Here is a 22,533-nt window from a genome sequence, read left to right as displayed (position 1 = left end):
AATTTCTGGAAGGAAATGGAAAACAACCGATGCTGTATGTTTCATCGGAGCGATCCGCTTCCAAATTCCCCCCATCTGATTGCATGCAGAAACATGGGCAGATACAATAGAAGCACGATATATGCCAAGTTCCAGAATCCAGGATGACAGAGGAGGGAACACCGTAGCTCATTAACAGCGGCCGCTTGGACTGATCCCAGGAATCAGCCGAGGGAATAAGAGCCAACTCGCTCTATTACCGAGAAGCGAGACATTTCCAAAGGGCATGACCATCTGGAACACGCTTCACAAGCTTTTTCTAAACTGCATTTGCGTGGGAAGCAGAGCCCTCACTCGTCAAGCAGGTTGACAATTAGGTGGTACAGTTCTCGCTTCATGTTTCTCTGAATTGTCCAATATGGTCCTGCGGGATGGAATGTATTAAAAAAAAAAAACATTGAAAACAAGTATGCTCTCAGAAACAATCGCAACTGGTTGTTTTGTTTTGTCAATTCAAAGGCAAATAAATACAGCAGCAGCCTTTTCCTGTTGTCACTCAGTGTTCCAGAAACATCAAAACATACCGTAATTTTCGGACTATAAGTCGCGGTTTTTTTCATAGTTTGGGTGGGGGGGGGGCGACTTATACTCAGGAGCGACTTATATACAGATATATGTTTTTTTTCACTTTTTTGGGCATTTCATGGCTGGTGCGACTTATAGTCCGAAAATTACGGTAGTTTCCAGTGTTCAGATGACAACCCTCGAGGGACAAATTGCTGCGTATGAAAAATTGATATACGGCAGGTAATAGACTCCTAGCCTAATCGAGAGTCTGACTGACCACATGACTTGAAAAGTACGAATCCAAATTATAACCGAATGAATTATTCACTGAATCAAAAGGTGGACTCAAATGACGCAAGTTTTGGCTTGTTTAAGGGAACATCCAGAACAAAACTAATGAGAACAGGCACACAAAGTGATGAAGTGCCCCAAGGCTGCTCTGCTCTCGCTCTGCATTTTCTTTCTAATTATAAACACAAGATAGATAAATGCTCGCACCTTCTGTTGGTTCCTGCTTGAATTAATAATAATAAACAAAGCCAGTGTAATGTCAGAAAAGTAAAGTCTGAAAAACTGTCAAAATAAATTGACTACCACTGCACGGCTGCGCTTGGATCCATTCTCAAGGCAGATAGATAGATAATCAAAGTATGACAGAAGGTTTTACATTTCAAATAACCCAAAGGTGCATTATCAGCAGTTATTTACAGTGCAAGCGCTGCTCATTAATTTTTCAACAAGCCCTAAAAGTCTGGCTGACAGGCAAAGCTGGCAAGCAAAAGCAAAAGAATGAGCTGTTGTTTTTTTTACCCTCACAACGTGAAACCTAGTAATGGCATCGTGCAAAGTGCTAGCAAATGCATTATTTATGGACTGATGTTGTAATATGCAAAGGTCAAGGCCGCTGTCTCAACACAGCAGTTTGTCAGACGTTTCACTCTACAATTCCGATGACAATATTTAAGATAAAATCGATATTAACTTATTCGTAGCTGCTCAAACTACTGCTGGAAAAGAAAAGTCAAGCAGAGTTTGATGTGATGTACAGTATTTTTTTTCGTCACCTGAATCCGATGCTGGGTAGCTGTGGATTTTGAGCAAGATGAGTTGATTTTACCTAAGTTGGGTCAATTTGACCCGGCTGATTGAGTTGAAGATTGGATTCAGGTGATCTGAGTAGAAAAAGCTGGTTTAATGTAACATTCTTGGGGGATGGATGGCTCAGTTGGCAACTGATTATGGACGCAGGAATCAATCATTTATATTGGGTCAAATAGGCCAACATTTGGCATGATTCTTTTGACCTCCCCAAAAATGAGTCAAATGAATAACCCATAAAACAACTTAGCCATTTGACTTGACATTCTGGGGTTATTTACATTACCCAGCTATTTGGGGTTAGATAAATAACCCGAAAGTTCCGTCCGTCCATTTTTGACCCAATTTGGGTAAATACTGTGCCAAACATATAATACAAGCGAATTACCTGGTGAACCCTGGTAGGGGAAAGTTAGTTAATCTTTTTAAAAACTCTTTGAAATAAAATTTGAATTATTTTTAATCTAACTATACTGATATACTGACTCATTTATTGGTCCATTTAGTTTAACATTGTGGGTAGTTTTTCTGCACTGGGTATGAGTAACACAGCAACAGCTCAGTCCCTTTTGGACAATAGGTATTTCACCCAATTTGGGTCACAGCACCGTCGTTTCTTCATCCGCGGATTCCACACCGGTGTTGTCATGAACGTTAGGCGGATTACACATGCAGCAACGGGTACCTTGCGTTGAAAGTGATCTTGCGACAGAATGCACCTGACTGCCTCCTTGTCTCTGTGTGTGTGTGTTTTTGTATTCTGCTTTGTAATCACATCACCCATGCATGTCTCATTAATTCCCCGCCTTGCTCAGTAGCCTACGACTCCTGCTGTCACAGTCCTGCAGCTACCGCATGCCAAACCGAGGGCTCTAAACAAAGTGGCGGGTGAAGGTAAAACGATGGCCCGCAGAGCAGTCGGAAATCATTGATGAGGGTCAGACGATTTCATACCGAGACATCTCCGTGGGTATTGCAGACTCATAAATGAAGGCTGATTTCAAACATTGTTATTCTATTTAAATTGTTTTATCGATACAGACATTTTGTCACTTTTGTTTTCATTCAAACAAATCATGCTTATTTATTTTCAATTAATTCGGCCTCTTTACCTTATGAGTTCAGCTGGCTTCTATGGGGAATCATTGAAAAAGAATCATTCCAATACCCCCATAGAGATAATATGACCCACACAGTGAATTATTGATGATACTATATATTACGAATACATATTTAATACACTTGACGACTTGGATTATAATGTTACATTTTGGGTATTGGATCATTTCCAGGCATGCTTTGACCGATTGTGATTGACATTGCAAAGGAAGCCTCGATGACCCCATTTGACCGCTGGAAACGATTCTTGCATTCAGATTTGCGTAGACTCACAGCTACGGTGAATGATGACATATTTCTCAGCTACATAGGCATATATCACATCGAAGCTCTCCGATTGCTTTTCTGCACTCGGTATTCTTGTGAGGGAAAACGTGCTGCAGAGCTGAGACCAAACACGGCAGGTTTTTTTTTTTTAATGGAATGAAGGTTGCATAAGATTTTCCTTGTCCAAAGTTGAAATCACAACTTCTCTCACTCATACTTTTTCATCATAATCTGACTCTCCAGTGATGCTCTAATTAACCTCATTTCATTCAAGCCGCAAGCAGTGATTATCTGCTTAATGCACTCGTTTCACAGGCACTTAATAAAATCATTCTTTTGTTTTATTCCCCATCTTTAGGCAATACTTATGCATACAGTTGTATTCTTCCGGAAATGTTTTGTAGTGTAGTTCTGTTTTATTCTTCTCATGGTAGAACTCAAATGAGAATCCAGGTGGGGGATTAAAAAGAAAAAAAAGCGACTTGCTTATTTCCGATTGACGAGCGGCATTTTCATAAGATAGCATCAGAGAGAATTGGTGCTCACCACACAGGGATCTATTTTGTTTGTAATATGCAGTATTTGCTTTGGCAAAACAAGTTGATATAACCCCAAAGCTTTGTGTTGGGGATCATAAACCTCCCGTTTCCGTCAAACATCTGTTTCTGTCTCAGTTGCACAAATAATGAGGCATTAAACCGAACGGCAAGAAAACATCCAATTTCAATCAATCAAATGGAGAAAACAACACGACACAGTAGTTAAAGGCGACATTCTATGGCAAATTGTCTTTTTAATTGCTTGTACACAAATAACTGGGTGAAGAGCAGGAACAAAATGGAACCTCTTGAGCGAGATAGTTGACGGGGCGGTAAATTCGACTTACTTATGATTTACTTAGTTATCTCCCTGACATGTCACTTGATATACAAAATAGATTTTGTGAATGATTCATTGAAATTCCACCATTTTAGATATTCACACCCAGCTTAAAAGCTAATAAAATTGACACAACTAAAATGAAGTCTTCACTTTTTATCCAGCTTTGACATCCTTAGCCATTGAAAGCATGCGTGATTTAGTAGGCTGGTGCTGACACCACCGAAAAATGCACAGCGCTACAAAATTACCATTTAAATGAGAAGCTGTTTTCTTTGGGTTAAAAAACATCATTATCATCCAACATTTCAGGCATAAAATTACAGTATGATGATTTCGGCTCAAATTATAATTAGAATGAAAATGATACGAGCCCATTTGTTGTTGACCAAGGATTGTGTTTGGGTGTTTGATACGATACAATGCCAGCAAGACAAATACAATTTACAGTGTGATGGTGTCGTACGTCTTTGCGGGATGAGAGAAGCGTGCGCCAAATTTATTTTACGATACAGTATCAGATTTCCTTTCTGCTTATGTTTCCTGGCTCAACATCACAATCAAATGAAGCAGTTCAATAAATAACTGTTGCTTAGGTAAATTTGACAGAAGTCTATCCCTCAAATCAACTTTTTATTTTTACACCTAGAAGAATTGCATATAGTGTCATTTCAAAGTTGAATTTTTGACAGAATATTTGGTAAAAATATTCTGTAACAGTTCCAGAATAAGTCGACATTTCTTTATAAATCACTGACCCGGCCTGCCTTATCTCCATCTATCACTTTGTAGTAAATGCCTATGCTTGTAAAGTGGCTGACTTCTATTCTTTGCAGGGATTCCTATTAAAGTGATGGACACACAATAAAGCATGTTTAAGCTTTCGACATTGCCTTTGTAATGGACTGTAGTCAGAGAATGATGGGGCAATTTATTAAAGACTGCTTGAATATATTAAATCCCCCATGACTGCCTTTTCGCACATATGTCTGATGTCAAGCGTGGGCTTGTGAAGCCTTTTGCGGCAAATAAATTTCACTTGATGACAATCAACCATATGCTCGGCAAAACGTTGAGCATATCAGGGGAAGGATTATGTCGGGAGTGTGTTTCTGGTCTCAAGCCCGGTCACATACTTTTGCGTGCACTTTACTGATTTGTTAATGTTCTACTTTTGTATTTTATCATGTCGCCTTAAATATATTTGGATGGCCTTGCGCTGTTTGTGTGTACTCACGTGCTACACGCTGCTTTTATTGAATAAACCAGATTTTGTACAATTGGTGTTTTGAGTCTGCTTTTTGGCTTCCAATAACACAAGCATCAATCAAGACCAAGGGTGTTCCATTCCTTTTCAAATTAAACGAAGGCCAGATAATGACAGTTATGAGACCAAGCTATCGAGTTGTCTTATCCACACCTCCATATAGGCAATACTATTTTACCCAGTCCTTTATTTAAGTGTGTTCCTTGTCAAGGTTTTTAAGAGAAAAATATGTTTTTTTTTTCACATCGATCACCATCAATCGCTCTTGTAATATTAACCAAAGTGTCCATCACTGATAACTGAGGTTTGCGTTTGTGAAATTTGCAGTGTCACAGTGTGAATATCTTGAGCAGATGTGAGAGCCCAGTGAAACTCAATTCCCTGCTATCAATCATCAGACTTGATTACAGCTCGCACTTTCTGGTCTGTTGCTTTTCTGAGCCTGTGACTTTGAGTTCTCATGCTTGCTTTTCCCAAAGCATAATGATTCAACAGCCTTCAGCTCTGAAAGATGTTCTGGTGTACTGAATAATGTTTAAGTCACGTAGCAAATAGGACCAGTCGCGTTCCAGTTTAAAATCATCGGCTCAATTAATGCTAATATATGTCTTGTTTATTATGGGTGCAGAAAGGGGATCATTTTTTTAAATCCATGTTGTCAACTGATGATACTTTTTGGGGCAGTAAATTAACATTAAGTTAAGAGGCAAACAAGGCATTTAAAAACATGTCAGAAAAGACAATTTAATACATCAAAAAACACAAATTAATCTTCCAAACATGCAAAATGGCAAATTCTTTTTTTTTTCTTCATTCATAAAACAATTCAGTGACTCTGGCGCTAGACTTTATGTAAAATAACAAACGACGTGTCAACTGTAACAAAGTGTTTCCTTTCGTTAACATTTATGTAATATTTTTACACACTGAACTGATGTCATTTGCAAAAAAATATATATGTTGAAATCTCAAAACCACCTATTCTATACATTCATCAAGTGACATTTTGTAAACTGGGTTGTTATAGCGATCAAACAATAAAGATCGTATTCCCTATGAGGCAAAATGACAACATTTTTACTTCTAACATCAACAGAATCAGGACTCAAAAATATGTATGACGTCCAGAAAAATACCACTGGGAAGTAATAAGTTAAGAAGTAGCCTTTACAGACAGATCATATTGTGAAGATATCTCAAACAGGAAATCACAAATTACTCTGCCAAAAGAATGCGTTTGAATTTATATATATGAATGAAGCAGATCCAGCAAAGTTCTGAATATCTTTTTTTAGCAAAACCAACAATTCTTCAAAAAATGGAAAAAAAAAATGCTCATAAACATTCACTTTACATTTTCTACAAAAATGGGGGAAAATGGGGGGGTTAACACACCACAGAAACACCCTCCAAAATAACAAAATCAAAATATATATATTAAAAAAAAAAAAAAATCCACAGTATGCAAGTGTTGACACTATATAAATACAAATAAGTATTCATAAATGGTCATTGAGCTGCAAACAAAAACTTTCGAAAATGGACCTCAGTGCCATTGACAAGACGTATTGCATTTGACACAAAACGTGTGGTCTACCGCACTCTCCTCTGTGTTCCCTTCCATTTGCCCCTGTGAGCAGGTTTAATGAAAACGGTGTGCATGGCGGAAGATGGATGAAGTTGGGCTGCTCATGCCGGGCTCTGTGCGGCGGCTTTGATCTCAGATGACAACCTCTTCTCCTTACGGCCGGCGTACTCGCCAATAAAGGAGCCATCTTCGTTGAAGTGAGTGTCTTCTTCAGCGTAGTCTACCAGGCTGTCCCCGCTGTCCCCCGCTTTGATCTCTCTGCTCAGAGAGCGGTGGCTGCCTTTTAGTGGCTTCTCATCATTGTCGCTGTTGGAGAAGCACGATGGAGTTATATCTTTGCCATGGATGGTTTGGTATTTACTCATTGAAGCCTTGGTTGCATTTTTAAATGTTTGGAGATAATGTACCGTTTTTTTCGGACTATAAGGTGCACCTAAAAACCTAAAATTTTCTCAAAAGCCAACAGTGCGCCTTATAGTCCTGAGCGCCTTATTTTTGGACCAAATTCCTAAATTTAAACTGGCCCGAAACATTGTGTCATGAAATTAATCATAAGTGGCCCGCTGACGACTATGAATCATGACTCAAAAAGACTATGGATCATTGTTTTGTGATTATAAAGTAGTTTGTTGCGTCTGAAGTTGAAATAAAAAATATACAATGGAGAATAATTTGATTTGGATTAAAAATCTGACACGATGCATTAATGGTGCACCTTATAGTCCGGTGCGCCTTGTATAAGGACAAAGTTTTAAAATGGGCCATTCATTGAAGGTGCGCCTTATAGTCCGGTGCGCCTTATAGTCCGGAAAATACGGTACTCCAGGAATGATGCTAAAACGGGGCTAGTATATAGCCATGGCAAAAACCTGTGTAGCCCCAGTCAAACCCCTCCAGCATTTTATTTTATATCCAAAAATATATCTATACGTTATTATCTCAGTCTCTTTATGTAACTGTCAAGCCCTGGGAGAGAAAAAAAAATATCCCGCAGCCATCTGTAATATTTTCTCTCCAAAGTATACGACTGGAATTAAAAGAAATGACTGCATAAAATTAAAAAGTCCATATTTGAACGGTTTGCTTAGCAAAACGCTAATTCCCATCAAGTTGAGACACTATCAAATATGAATAAAAACAGAATACAAGAATTTGCAAATCATTTTCAACTTATGCTATTAAAATACATTAGAAAGTCAAAAAAAGTGGTGGGTTTCTTGAATCTTCAAAATATGCCTCTGTGAAACCAGTCCAAAGTGCAAATGGGGCACCGGAGCCATTGCCCTTGAGAACTGCTCCAAATGGCTCAAGGCCCAGTCAATACTACTTACATAATCAAAAGTTCAGCAAAATATAAATAATTCTTTACGAATTTCTCATGCAATGAAAGGTAAAATTCTGCCACACTAAGACATTTGACTTAATTCTAACGCTGTCAATGCCACCGATTGGGAAATTACAGTACATCACAAGTCATGCAGGGGTAGTCTGTCGTAAATTGGCGCACTACAGGATTAATGAAACGTGCACGGATAATACTGCCCTAGAGAAGGGCTGCTTTCGAACACTGATTGCTTTCAGCTTCCTGCTGGGTCCTGGGCACTCTATGCCCGGTGCCATCAGAGCAGGAAATGGCAGCATTTCAACATTGCTACAGCTCCCTTCAGAAAGCAATGTCTATTAAAAAAAAGTGTGCACACCACACTGAAGGCGCTTTGTGACCAGAGGAACTTTTACTAGTTTGAGAAATTGTCATCATTCATGTAAAAAAATTGGGGAAAGCATTTTTTTTTTGCACAACAGCCTCGCCTCCACCAAGCAGAACCGATGGGTTTAGCCACAACTCACAAATCTAGACACTGTCAATCCAATTGCTCTTGTGTATTCAAGTTAAATTGTCAAGAAAGAACACAAAATGCTGGCTTTCCTTCATTGCTGCTCCTTTTTTTTCTTTTGACTGCAGCCATTTGAACTCTTAGCATGTTAACGTGCCAAAAATCCATTTCCAGCGTTTGCAACATAATGGCGAACAAGCGGTTACTTGTTACAACATACAGTCAAAGCCGCGGCATAGTGAGCAAATAATTGCCTTTTGGGACACAAAGGAGGTGAGAAGTTGCTTGTTGCCAGGTAATATATAGTTTGCCATGTGAGCAAATGCCATGTATTTTACAGATGTGTATACATATATACTATTTATATATGTATGTTTATATACATTCATGAACACAGATATAAATATATATGCACAAATATGGATATTAATACAGTATATATATATATATATATATATATATATATATATATATATATATATATATATATATATATATATATATATATATATATATATATATATATATATAATACATATATAAATATACATGTACATATTTGTATATGTATACATATATGTATACGTGAATGTGCATACGTGGTCATATGCATACGTATACATAAGCGTACATCTGCATTTTGCATGTGAAAAATACAGTGGCAAGCTGAAATCAACCGTATCTGTTGGTGGAAACATGGCTCATAAATTGAGGGAAATTTTGGTATCCTCCATTTAGATGTGTAACACTTGTAAAAAAAAGTACACCATTATACGGGAATTATTCCCTAAAGGTTGGTCTAAAGCAGTCCAGTTTTTTTTTTGGTGTCCCTAACATTTCCTAGCTCTCATTGGTCAGAAATGCCTTGTGTCTAATAATAGCTGGATGCAAGTGCTACTGCAACAACACTGATGTGCAAACACCTCACATTGCTATTGCTGCTCATCACGTACGTTCCAATTCCCCAGTACCATCAAATTTCTTCCACAGAAGAAGTATGAGGCTCCGTGTCAACCTCATGAGTGTTACGTTCTCTTTGCAGCAGTAGGGAAGAAATAAAGAGTCGCACTGAGATGGGAGCAAAGAGACTTAAAGAGCAAAGTAGCGCTTTGAGGGTGTCACTTACCTGTATTCGCAAAACGTGTCGTCATTCATACCCTGGGACTCCACGTCTGGATGAAGGTCTTCCTTTTCTTTTACTGCTCGCAAATTGAGGGGGACAACGTCAAACACATGCTCAAGAGAGCTGCAAATGAAAAGCATCGTCTCACAACTCACGACTATTTTACAGTCAAGCTCGTTAATGCAAGTCAGAAGGAGATGTTCTTTTGGACGGAACATTTACAATTAAGTGATTTACATTGTACATGGGGGGGCGGTTAGTTTTACACAAATAATCGCCATTTGAGACAACAATAATGGGAATTTAATGAGAGAACAAAGAAGTGAGCTGCGTATCCCTTTTGTTTTCATGACGGGTGAACGATACCCAGACACCAACCTGATGGCCATTAGCTGTGAATAATAAAGGCAATTACCAACTCTCCAGATCCCAGTAGAAGAAGAAAAAAAAAGTCAGCTAACCATAACACTTGTGTCATCATTAACTGCACACCAACAAGTGCAACATTTGCATATTGTCCTGCTGTGGGCTCGACATTGTTTGTAAATCTGAGCGTGTAAATAATGAAACACTGAAATGCAGAACAGAAAAAGTAATTTCATACACATACCTGAATATTTTCCTCCCTTATTTCTGTTGACAAAACAGGCAATCAGCACGATGAGGGTGAGTAAAGCAATGGCGCACAACAGGCCAATAAACCAGCCCTGGTTAGATATTCCGCCGTGGATGCTGGCAAGACCTGAGGAGAAGAATACTCAGTGACTTTGACACGCCTTGACCTTTTTATCGGACACCTTGATTGAATGTTTACATCGACATCGCCTATCTGATGCGGTAGTCCAGTGATGGAAACGCGCCAATATTAATATTAAACAGCTAATTCGCCTGTCTAATTAATCAAGTATGGAGCACTATACAAATGGAATTCCTTGATCCATGCCACTGGATTAAATCCTTTTGACAATGGAGGACCACGCTCCCCAAGGACACACCTGTAGTCAGTGCGAGAGTGGAGGTCGTTTCAATGTCCTACTTTTTGTTTTTTTATCGGAGAGGAGGGGGGGCAGTAATCTCAGGTCGGTACACATACAGTGACCTCGGCCTGTGCATGGGTCTTGGACAAAGTTACAGAGCCAGAAAACTCATTTTTGTCTTGCAACACCATCACTCAAAACAGAAATTCTGACTTTCTCAGCAAAATTCATATCTTGCAATCATGGTATGATGGTAAACACAGTACACACCGTTTCACCTTTTTTAGATTTAAATTAGTTTTTTAAAAGTTATGCCCGTGCCTCACTTGGTTCGATTCAACGTCACACAGCAAAAACATCAAGCTCACTACGTTAATAATGCAGCACAACGGAGTAAAACTGGCGAGTTGATAAGTTTCCGACTACAACACACAAGTACTTGTGTGAAAGTGGCCAAAGATTAATCCTCTAGAAAATAAATGGCACTTCCGGAGAAAGATCGATTTGCGCAGCAATGCTCCCCTGTCAAAACATTTTAGCGGGGTAGTGAATACCTTTACCACAAATAGAACTATGGATTTTGGACGGGCGGCTGGAAATGTCAGCACACAGAGAAAGATGAACAGTTAGACAGCAAGTAAAATGGCGATCCCACTCGACTGACTTTCCTGTTGACCAACTCGTGCAAACGCTTAAACTGCTAGTGGAGAAAAAACAGGTAACTTTATTAAAATTGACCGGCACTTTTCATTTCCTGAATCTCTTCTTTAATTTGCATCATCAAACTCAGACCTTACAAGTCAGCTGAGGAAGAACGGCATCTAATAATGTAGTGAATGATGTGCATCATTAGTATGCCTTGACAGCTGCTGCCTGAGCAGGTCGACATCAATCCACTTCATCTCCCCGTGGCAAACATGCAAATCTTCTGTCCTGCCTTCAGCTCAGGTGCTTTATTTACTCAGGTGATAATTCAGCACACATGGACACCTGCGTCTGCGTTGCCCATCCAAACCCGTGCAAATGACACTCTTTGACTAATGTTGATGGATTAGTTGGCGACTATGGTAATTCCAATCATTGGACCTGCACAATGCATTTGACTAAGATCAGACCCTGAACTAAAAATATCCTTAGGCTGTCTCCTGTGTTGTGTGCTTTTTTTTTGAGTGTGTGTGAGTGTCATTGCACTTCACAGCTTGCTATAAAAATGCAGGCGAAACCAGCTGCTCAGACAACAGGGGAGTTCCTCTATAATGCAGCAGCAAAGTCAAAGGGACTTTTGGATAAGGTGACCCCACCAAATATTCTGATATGACTACTTCCAACAGCTTCCACTTATCCATTTATCGCACTGGCCTCTAAATATCAACCTCCCAGTATGCGCTCGCAAATCCCCAGAATACCCCCGGGAGGATATTCCTCTTCATTTCAGAAAACTTCTTGTCTCAATGCGGTACAGCTGCTTAGCCAGTCAGGTGACTGTTGGGTCAATACGCTGCCGTGTAGAGTGGAGACTGGGGCCTAAGAAATCAATCACTGACAATTAGATGTGTTTGTCTCATTCAAGTGATGCATTCTCCAGCTACACTGTCTGGCCACAATATAGATCTTGTAGCTTTGAATCCCTTTGAAGGAGCAGGGTAATAAAAACTGTCTTAGAACTAGAAGTTGGTAGTAATGATGGGAAAATGAAGCTTCATGAACCATTTGTTGCATTTTTTTACTCACCTAGACTAGAGGACACTATTGGTTTAAAGAACGGGGTTTGAAAAAAGTTAATGTGCTTTCAGGCCATTTAACCAACAACTGGTTCATGAAGCATCTTGAAGCTTCATTTTGCCGTGACTCGGCAGAATCGCTTACCGTATTCTCCGGACTATAAGGCACACCAGACTATAAGGCGCACCTGCAATGAGTGGCCCATTTTAAAACTTTGTCCTTATATAGCACAGTCGGCTTTTGAGAACATTTTTGGTTTTTAGGTGCGCCATATAGTCCGGAAATACGGTATAATTCTGCTTATAATTAGTAAGGGCAATATATCATGCTCACTTTACACACATTAAAAACTGAATAAATAAGTAATCACATATTTCAAATTGCTCTGACTAGACTTTTGCTTTATTGTGGTATTGAGGTGCTACCTATGGTGGACTGAGTGGATTTGGTCAAAGGGAACTTGGGGGTGCTTGGAGCTGATTTGCCTGAAAAGAAACATAGACCTTTAGGTTATTAATCATTATAGGGCTCGTATTACTACCTAGAATGTTGGCATGCATGTATTTTAACTATTTTGAATCGTGTGAATCATAAAATAACATCATACATAAGAAAATGAATTATCCTTTGGCCTTCTAAAAAGAAGAATTATTGATGAGGCAATTAGAGCTAAGAGGAATATTTTTTTTCTCCGTAACATGCATTAAGTGCTTCCTGCTGGTAGCAAGGAATTGGTATTGCTACCCATCTGCACACAAATTATGTTCAAACAGTTTTGTGCATATGATAAAAACACATGAATCGTGCCAATTGACTAAGGCATAGCGGGATTCTTTTTAGAACTATCCCTAAAATATAAATTCATCTTCATGTTCTAATTTCAGATTGTATGTGTGAAATGCCATGCATCTACTATGCTCTTCTACTAGGGCCATCAGCGGGAGGCAGAGTGGGAGCTGCAGGGGCGTAAAATGAATGAAAATAAAATACAAAAGGGACACGCAAATGCATTGCTAAGCAGGCGTTCAAACACATTTAGACATGCAAGATCAAAGGTTCCGCTTGAAGCGAAGCACGACAGCAAGCAGACAACAAGAAACTGCACAAGGCGCTAGCCAATATTCAACTAATACCTTTAATACTTACGGTAATTGTTACACATGCAGTGATGTAAAAATAAAGTGGAATACAAAGAAAATTCTTGTTGTCATTTCTTTTCCCTTTTTATCATTAAAAAATAAACAATCACAGACTGAGACAATTAAGTTTGCGGGATTTGTAGCTCAATAAATTCTATGATGATACACTGATCCGAAATTAAAAGTACAGACGAGTCAACTCGGATGCCTACGGTCTGTTTATATTCAAACTTAAATATGTATCGGTTTCATTTCCTGTATAATTTGTTCACGAGAGGTGCGCTGTGTAATCCCCAACAAATAATATGTCATGAAAAAGCGACAATTCCATGCAACAAGCTGGATCATTTACCCGGCGTCTTTTTCACGATTGCGCAATTCATTATGGGAACCTTCAGTTACTCCCCGCTCAAAGCAATTTTCTTTCTTTGCTGATTGTCTCATAACTTGCTCTTTCCATCCAATCAATAAGCACTTGCTCTGTCAGTGACAAATGAAAAGCTACAGTGCAAACATATTAAATTGTTTGTCCCCAAATATAACTTAGTGGGACAAAGGAAAAGCTTGGCTGCCCGGCTGGCTGCAGCTTTTACAGCCTGAATGCTGTTTTAGAAAACAAAAAATGGCTTTGTTACACGCCTCACTAAGCCAGGATTATACAGAAGCAATTCTGGGCCATAACTCTAATGTTGTTGCCTCTTAATGTAACACCAACACACACCAGTTGATTCAATCCTATTTGAACGGTGTTGCTTGCCGCTATTACTCACTTGCTTCAAGCGTGGTGGTACTTTCCTCGCTGATATTGGGGCCGCAGCCCACCCTGGTGCAGGAACGCAGGTGGAACTTGTATTTGCTTAAAGGTTCCAAGTCCCGCAGGGTCCATTTGGTCGTGTCGGGCTTGCTGATGTCAATACTTTGCAGTTGTCCGACTTCCTCTGTGTTGTTAACTACAATCGATGACAAGGTGACAAAACAAAACAAAATGTGTTAGTCGTGAAGCTTTAAGACACGGTGGAATGTGATCAAACTGTAGCTCTACGATTTAAATTAAGAAAAAAAAAAAGTCACATACAGTATCATTTGAAAAATTGGCACCATATTTTATTGTATTTTTTGTACTATAAGGTGCACCAAATTAGCACGGTCTCACTGAACAGATTTTTTCGGGGGTGGGTTGGAGCCTTGTAACATCTGCTCCTTACCTTGAAATAGTACTTAAACAGGGACTTTAAGCAGCTGGCTGCAATGTCCTTAACTTTTTGCACAAGGGGACTTTAACATAGTCACACCTCAATGAGTACCTCCGCTTTATTGCCGAGGCGCATTCAAAGCGTCCTCTCCTGAAATACACGGTGACATTTGGCCCTCTTCGCCAGCTGCCAAATCAAACTCAATTAGCCAGGAAATGCAGCAACAGGATGATGTTGGAAGTTACTCCCGAGGTTCACTTTTACTTTTGTTTGAGGAGAGCAGTGTGTCAACACGGGTTTATGTTCGCTGATCGAATCCTGTTGGGACTGCCAGCTATTGCGGTGATGTCCCGTGCAAACTGCACACAGTCAGGAAACCTAACAAACTCTGACATAATTGTCTTGCTCTGCATGAGTCAAGCAAAGGTTTTGACACAAAGGCAAGCAGACCTGACATGTTTCCTGGACACAGATTTTGACATCGGTATGACCTCCAATTCATGGGCAGCACGAGTCCCGTTTCTGTGATAGGCTCGCCAACATGACCAGCTAGTTTATATGATGACAATGTGACCAGAAGATGCAAAAGTGGCGTGTGGCAGCCTATTCCAAAAAATTGCAAATTTTTTCATGTGGAATAATCCTTCTTTAAATATTGTTTTCTTGTGGTGAGATTAAATCTGGTTCACGTATTTTAATTGAGAATGGGTACCTACTTAGCTGATACGCTAAAAGGTATCCTGTCAGAATCCCATTAGGCTCCGACGGTGGGGCCCAAGCCAGAGAGACCGTGTGCTTCTGTGTATCAGTCACCTTGAAAACTGGATTTTTCTCAGGAACTGCGGGGGTAAAAAAAACAGTTGAATTCAGAACCCAAAATATCCTTTTTGTTTTTACTCGCGGCTTCACAAGTTCTAAATCAACACATTCCATGTTGTTTTTTTGCCCGCAGTCCTACCTCCCTCCGGGGTTTTGAAGTTGACGGGATGGCTGCCTGGACCGTTACCGCGACCGTTAAAGGTCATGACAATGAGACCGTACTCAGAGAAGGGTTGTAGTTTGGGTACGATCGCGTGGTTGCGGTCGCCAGGTAACGTCAGCGTTTGTTTGTGTCCGTGGCTTTTCTTCAAATCCAGCAAACTGCGCAGACGCCACCAGTTAATCTACGCACAACGAAAGACACACTCAGTACCGCCCTGGAGGAGGATGTATAGGTGAGGGCGGAATGAGAGCAGCAAACGTTTAGAGCAGGTCAGGGTTATATCTTGGCTAAAAAGAAGGCTCTGTTTTGAAGTATTACCCGGTAACCTCCCAGATGTCCATGCAACTTGTCCTTGTTTACACGAGTCCAGCTGACCTTGACCGCTGAGCTGTTCATCACCACCACAGCAACATCCTCAGGTGCGGCGGACGGAACTGCGCAGGCAAACACAATAGAAATATATAGCACGCTGCTTTTGTGAGACGAGGAGAGCTACAACTATTGTGACAAAATCCAATTTACATTTGAAAGGCTACATCACAAAGATCAGACAAGGCCGGTGTCGATATGTTAGGAAAACACATCACTACGGGGAGCTCTACCATCAGCCACAGAAATGTGTAAAGTAAGGACCATTTATTTTCTATCTAGAGGTCGTGACCTGTTTTGGACTCCTGAGGACAAGTCCAAAAGAAAGCTAAACACACACAAAAAAGAATACAGGTGGTTGCTTTTCCAAAATTACACAAGCGATACTAAAATATTTCTTTCAAATATTCATGGACGGCTGAAGTTATAGATGAATTAGTAGAAGTGAAGTAAAATGACTCTTTTCTATTTCATCTTGTCCTTTCCTTTCATATTAAAACAATAGATCACAAAAAACACTAGCTACCTGAAAATTGACTGTTCAATATCTAGAAACCGTGTGAGTTTATGTCAGAAGGGGAAAATGGCTCTCAGAGGATAGAAATGGATTACATTTAAAGTTAGATATCCGGCAACTGAAAACATTGGTTTGAGTATTGCTGTGATCTCAAAAGTAAGAATTGACATCTATGTGTTGCTCCTGATCTTAGTAAATGAAAGCATATTAATTTGTTATATTTTATACTGAATAGTGAAACGGACAGTGCGTAACTGCTGTGCATCTGGAGCGGCTAGCGTGCTATCGGGCGGACCGGGCCATTGTACGAGGGGGAACATCGCGAGGAGGTGGAATGCGTGTCTACATCCGTGACGAATGGTGGCGGGACTCTGTGGTGGGATGCAAGCACTGCTCGCCTCTGGCGAAGTTTGTGATCTTCAGGCTTTTGGCCCCCTGAACTCTCTCCCCCGTTGTTTACTTGTATGTTACTCGTGTACTGTGTCTCGTCACCGTGGGATGGAGGAAACGGAATTTCGATTTCTTTGTGTGTCTTGGCATGAAGGAATTGACAATAAAGCTGACTCTGACTCTGACCTTTAGGCAATTTATACCAAAAGGGTGACCCAGAAAAGAAGGTTATTCTTTGTAATTGGCGAATGATCTTGTTTCTGGAAAATGACCACTCGTCCCCATCAATATAAAAACAAACGACTATAAAATGCATTATTCTGTAGAATTCGATGTCATGGCTTCATGACGTTATTCCGAAGCAGAACGTCACAATGTGCGAAGAAACTGTTGCTTATTCCACACAGTACATCCAACAAAGCTTGAAAACCAAAATGTTGAGGTCCCAAACATTCTTTCCTGCAAAGGGAACGATACAATCAAAATTGCAGCCTGTAGCTGTTTAAAATCAATAAGGAATAAAACCAAAACACTTGGGTGAAGCCAATCTCCTTAAACACAAGCGAGAGCTACTGTCCGCTGCAAAGATTCAAAACGAATTAGTATCAACCAAATTAAAAAGGCGGGTGAGTCCTCACAATCTTCGCCGGAGTAGCCAGTCACTACGGTGGGCTCGGGGCCCCAACCCTGGTTGTTCCTGGTTTGGATCTTGATCTCATAGGGCACAAACGTGGGTGTCTTCTTCACCACGAACGAGTGTCTCTTCACCGTGTGCTTCTTCCAGTCATCCTCCAAGTCTTGCCGTCTGTAGCTCACTATGTACTCCAGACCGGGCCCGTTGTGTTCAATTGGCAACAAGGGCTGAATAAAAAAAGAGGATAGGGCGGGTGAGCGAGGGCGGCTTTTAAACCCGGCTTCCTTTATTGTGTAAAATAGCACTTGTATTTCTTTTCTCCAATGTCACTCCTTCCATTTCACTAAAATGAAAAGTCAGTGCTTGGAGCATTCGCTTGTGTTTTATCTTGCCATCTATTAAAACAATGGGCAGAGTATCCTGCTCAGGCAGGGCTTTTCTTAAATGTAGGATCTGGCTGGAACATAATGCAATTAATCTCTGAATAGAGGACAGTGTGCAAGAAATACAATATCATTCACAAAACGAACATGGTGAACAAAGGGGGGAAGCTCATCAATCCGGAATTCAAAAGCCAACTTTGGATGACACGAGAGCCAGCTAATAATTGAAGGCAAGATTTGTCAGATAATAAAATGGAAACTGGCTTGGACGGCTTTCAATGGATACTCATTCAAATAAAGAGCAAAGCCAAAAATTGAAATGAGCTGATTTAAAAGGTAGTAGATGCCAGCTATTCAGTTAGATTTGTTTCATAGTCTTTTCTTACCTCCCAGTTGATATCCATTTCATGCGGCAAATGACCTTCGATTTTGATATTTTCCGGGTTCTTGTCAGGGGCTGCGGAAAAGAGTGAGTATGGATTTTGTCAGAATTGTTAGTGTGAAAAAACTCTCAAGTGCAATAGGCAGAGCAAAGACGAGATTGGAATCAATTATGTCACAGTGTTTCAAAGTTCCCACAGAGCACAACGTTGGCAGCTGTAGTGGGCTGGCTATAATAAACAATAGACAGAGGACACATTCGACCTGTCGGAGGAGTTTTGTATCTCTCTGTGGGCTCGCTGGGACGACCCCTCCCGACACCGTTAACGGCAGCCACACGGAAGCGGTAGTCGACGTGACCGTGTAGTTTGAGGACGGACGAAATGTGATTCCCGGGGACCCTGAGGAGCTCCTTCCAATTTCCAGGCTCCCACTGGCTCTCCTCGTATTGAATAATAAACTCTGTTGAAAGGCAGAGAGACAATCAGCCCCTAAGCGCTTTGGCTCCTGCCAAAGAATCGCTTAGCCAACCACAGACTGTGCAGAGCAGGCCTCGCTCTCTGCTTTGGGCTCCCACAAAAACACTGATCACGATTTATACTTGGACGGATCAATGACCGATACAAGCTAAACACGACACAAATGAGGAGAAAAATTATCCAGGTCATATGAGCACTAGACATTTGCTTTCACCTGTGATTGAGCTGTTGTGGTTGTCTCCCGGGGTCCATTTCAGTTTCACACTTTTGGTCTTGTGTTCTGAGAGCACCAAGTGCTCAGGTGCATCGGGGACATCTGCAACCCATGACAGCCAATCTCAGACACATCAATCTCAGTAGGAAACAAAACCAAGGCAATCAATTGCAATCATGGTAAGATGTGCAATTCAATGAATCGTCTCTCTTGTGATGTCACAACTATTGCTCGTACTTGTTATACCACAAAGCTACGGTGATCTGCCGAGTTTTCTGGACTGGACAAGACAATTATATTCCACTGGTGGCTCACCTAAAACCATGAGCAATGCTGTGGCAGTGTCCTGGTCCACCGGAGTTCTTCCTACACATTTGTATACACCCTGATCTCTGTGGCTCACATTGACAATTTGAAGGATACCATCCTCCACAAAGAATCTGTCAACCAGAAGATGTATGCACAGTACTGATTGACAAAACCAAGCAGCTTTGAAATACAAGACAAAAATCCAGGACCCTACCTTGAATTCTCCGTATAATTCAAGCCGATGTTCATATCGTCTTTTTCCCACAGGAGCTCAAAGTCCTTGCTGAAGGACTTGTCGTATTCTGCCAGGCATGAAAACTGGGCTGTGGTGCCGACGAGGATCTGCTGGTCTTCCGGGGCCGCCGTTATTCTTGTGGCATCTTTAGAAGGAGGGCACTGAAAATGAGGACCGCGAGCCACGACCAACACATCAATTGCAACGCGTACCTGTCACATAAAGCGAAGCTTCAATGGCAGATGAGCCTTCCGTGTTTTTGGCGTAACACGTATACTGTCCCGTGTCCTCTTTTTCCGTGGTGTAGATCTCTAATGAGCCGCTGTCATGCACGGTAAACCTCGGCCCCACCACCGATTCAGAGGAATCATCTTTGCTCCTGTAAACAATACATGCCAACTGAAGAGCAACGGTTTTACCATTTGACCTCAACAATACATCCACCAGGGTTACTGGCACGAATATTAGAAGAATGTCTGCTAGCATCTACTCTAATGTTCTTGTGGTGATATAAAGACATGAGAACTTGTAGATTTTCGGATTGTTCAACATGTACTCATTGCGGTTGCTTTAGTAACCATGTAGGTTGTCTCTATCAAGTCTATCAATTTTAAATCAAGTTAAGGTCAAAGTCCATAAATATCCATTGGATATCACAATGTATTTTTTAAATGGACGCCGATTCCGTATATACGTCCAGCGGTTGAGATCTACTGCTCCCTGTTGTCGAGAGGAAGAACAGCACAGCACACAGCACAGCCTGTCCACCCACCAAGTGATTGTCGATGGCGGAGAGCTGAAGACGTTGCAGTGCATCATCACCCCCCTCCCTTCCACAGCCGTGTAATCCTCCCCCTGCGTTGTAAGAATCATCGGAGGGAGATCTGCCGAGCACAAGATTTGAATGGAAAGCATTTGAATGAACGCGAGTTTGTGAAGGCAACAACTACACTCTGTGAACAAAAGAGGGCGCGGCTTTAAGCTGTAACGATGGATCGAGGCTCATCGACGTGATGGACAGATGCCAGCATCAGGACCAGCTGGATAACTACCAGGCACATTCCTCAGCGATCGCGGTTGAGTTTGCAATTCAAAATAAAAATGAAAATCAGAACATGTTAAAATAAGACGTGCTTACTCATGACCATGATGTTTGCATTGGCGAGGAGGGTTCCATGTGGGTTGGACGCTTGGCACTGATAGACTGCACTGTCAGATGCTTTGGCATTGTGCAAAATGATGGTGTCATCAAACACCTTTCTGTTTGCCGCCGGCGCTTCTGCAAAAGAAGATTAAAAGCCGCTTAACCAAAACAACAGCGCTGCATTTGGGCGGGTAGACATGCAGCCAGGAAAATTTGGAGGGAATATGCTTAAAGCTATGGCATTACCGTAATTTTCGGACTATAAGTCGCGTTTTTTTTCATAGTTTGGGTGGGGGGGGCGACTTATACTCAGGAGCGACTTATATACATATATATGTTTTCTTTCACTTTTTGGGGCATTTTATGGCTGGTGCGACTTATACTCCGGTGCGATTTATAGTCCGAAAATTACGGTATTTGCAAGTACATTTTTACGCCAAAAGTTTGGCCCAATAAAACAAACCCCATTGTTCATTGCATGTTTGAATTTGGTTAATGACATCAGCATATCAAACAGAGCAAAGCCTCAAATGTTTTTTGTTTTTATTTTATTTTGTCTATCATATCTTACGCAGTCAAAAACAGTTTCTCCCATAACACTTCTCCCGCTTTCCCATAATGTATCATTTTGAACCAGCAGAGTTCAACAGGAGCCAAAACTCTATAAATAATGAAATAACATTTTTCCTTCATTTCAGATACCATCTTTGAATCCCAGTCGAGAGATTCCAATTTGACGATTTCAGAGTTGGTGACAGCTCAGGACTAAGCTCAAAGTATTTCAAAGTAGTTTCCACTCATCCTCTGAGCATTTGAGAGTTCACCAACCATTCCAGGCGTCTTTTAAGCACCGCCGTCCTTTCTTTGCTCTCTCATGCACAAAGCGACGCAAAAATTGCTGATGATTTGTAAATTCCGATCGATTCCGTCAAGTGACGTGAAGACGCTTGGGACTCACTCACCGTGCAACGGCAGACCATTCACCCTCCAAGTGATAGCCGGCTGTGGAGTCCCACTCGCTGAGCACTTGATGAGAACATCTGAGCCAATCATACTGAGCTGACTCTCAGGCTCCGACAGCCACTCTGGAGGCTCTGACAAGACACACAATCAGGATGATTTTGATCAAACTGAATACAGCGCTGACATTAAGCAGTTACAAGGAAAGAGGAGAGGAGCGGAAAGAATGAATGTATTTCATTCAGTGCAAGAGCTCCATTATGATAAAGAAATACATGTCGGAGAGGCTTTACTTGGAAACTTGGACATATTGTCGCTATTAGAAAAGAGCTCTGTTGTAAATAAGAGCCACCCTCAATCATTTGATTTACCTTCAACGGTGACTGTGAAATAATGGACCACCTCTCCCAGTCTGTTCTTGGCCTTGCACATGTACTTGCCGCTGTCTTCTTGTTCGATACTTGGCACAATCAGCAATTTTCCATGACTTTCCAGTTTGGCCCTTGCTGGGAGCTTATGACCCATTTTAACCCACTCGACCTGTGGAGTCGGACTTCAAGAAAATGACCAATATTAGGTTACATTTTTATTGATATAGGTTTGTTTACCTGGAGGAATGATATATGCAGTTCTAATCAGTTTTGCATACATGTAGTTGAACTCACAATCCCTCAGGAATGCACTCCAATTTCATGTCGTCTCCCCTGACAAGACGTTTCTCTGTCCGGACACCAGAGGGCGTCATAAGCATAGGTCTCCGCTGCAGGATGGCATTGGCTAACA

General features: G+C 41.0%; 1 protein-coding gene across 1 annotated transcript in view; it reads right to left on the bottom strand.

The window, feature by feature from the left end:
* Positions 1-5,894: 5,894 nt before the first annotated feature.
* The window catches only part of chl1b (cell adhesion molecule L1-like b), a 36,028-nt gene continuing 19,389 nt past the window's right edge, over positions 5,895-22,533 (bottom strand). Inside the window, exons 8-26 of the mRNA XM_061292105.1 lie at positions 22,416-22,527; positions 22,122-22,303; positions 21,753-21,884; positions 20,785-20,925; positions 20,419-20,530; positions 19,859-20,025; positions 19,626-19,791; positions 19,418-19,542; positions 19,103-19,204; positions 18,674-18,871; positions 18,415-18,485; positions 17,650-17,872; positions 16,054-16,169; positions 15,712-15,916; positions 15,470-15,592; positions 14,331-14,510; positions 10,333-10,464; positions 9,726-9,798; positions 5,895-7,070 (exon numbers count right to left, since the gene is read on the bottom strand). Coding sequence (XP_061148089.1) covers positions 6,866-7,070; positions 9,726-9,798; positions 10,333-10,464; positions 14,331-14,510; positions 15,470-15,592; positions 15,712-15,916; positions 16,054-16,169; positions 17,650-17,872; positions 18,415-18,485; positions 18,674-18,871; positions 19,103-19,204; positions 19,418-19,542; positions 19,626-19,791; positions 19,859-20,025; positions 20,419-20,530; positions 20,785-20,925; positions 21,753-21,884; positions 22,122-22,303; positions 22,416-22,527 — 2,765 coding nt within the window. The 3' untranslated portion in view covers positions 5,895-6,865. The remainder of the gene's footprint in view (positions 7,071-9,725; positions 9,799-10,332; positions 10,465-14,330; positions 14,511-15,469; positions 15,593-15,711; positions 15,917-16,053; positions 16,170-17,649; positions 17,873-18,414; positions 18,486-18,673; positions 18,872-19,102; positions 19,205-19,417; positions 19,543-19,625; positions 19,792-19,858; positions 20,026-20,418; positions 20,531-20,784; positions 20,926-21,752; positions 21,885-22,121; positions 22,304-22,415; positions 22,528-22,533) is intronic.

The sequence above is a fragment of the Syngnathus typhle genome, linkage group LG11 (genome assembly GCF_033458585.1).
Source record: "Syngnathus typhle isolate RoL2023-S1 ecotype Sweden linkage group LG11, RoL_Styp_1.0, whole genome shotgun sequence".
NCBI classification, from domain to species: Eukaryota; Metazoa; Chordata; class Actinopteri; order Syngnathiformes; family Syngnathidae; genus Syngnathus; species Syngnathus typhle.
Note: the sequence above shows the minus strand (reverse complement) of the source record. Positions and strands in the feature narration are given on the sequence as shown.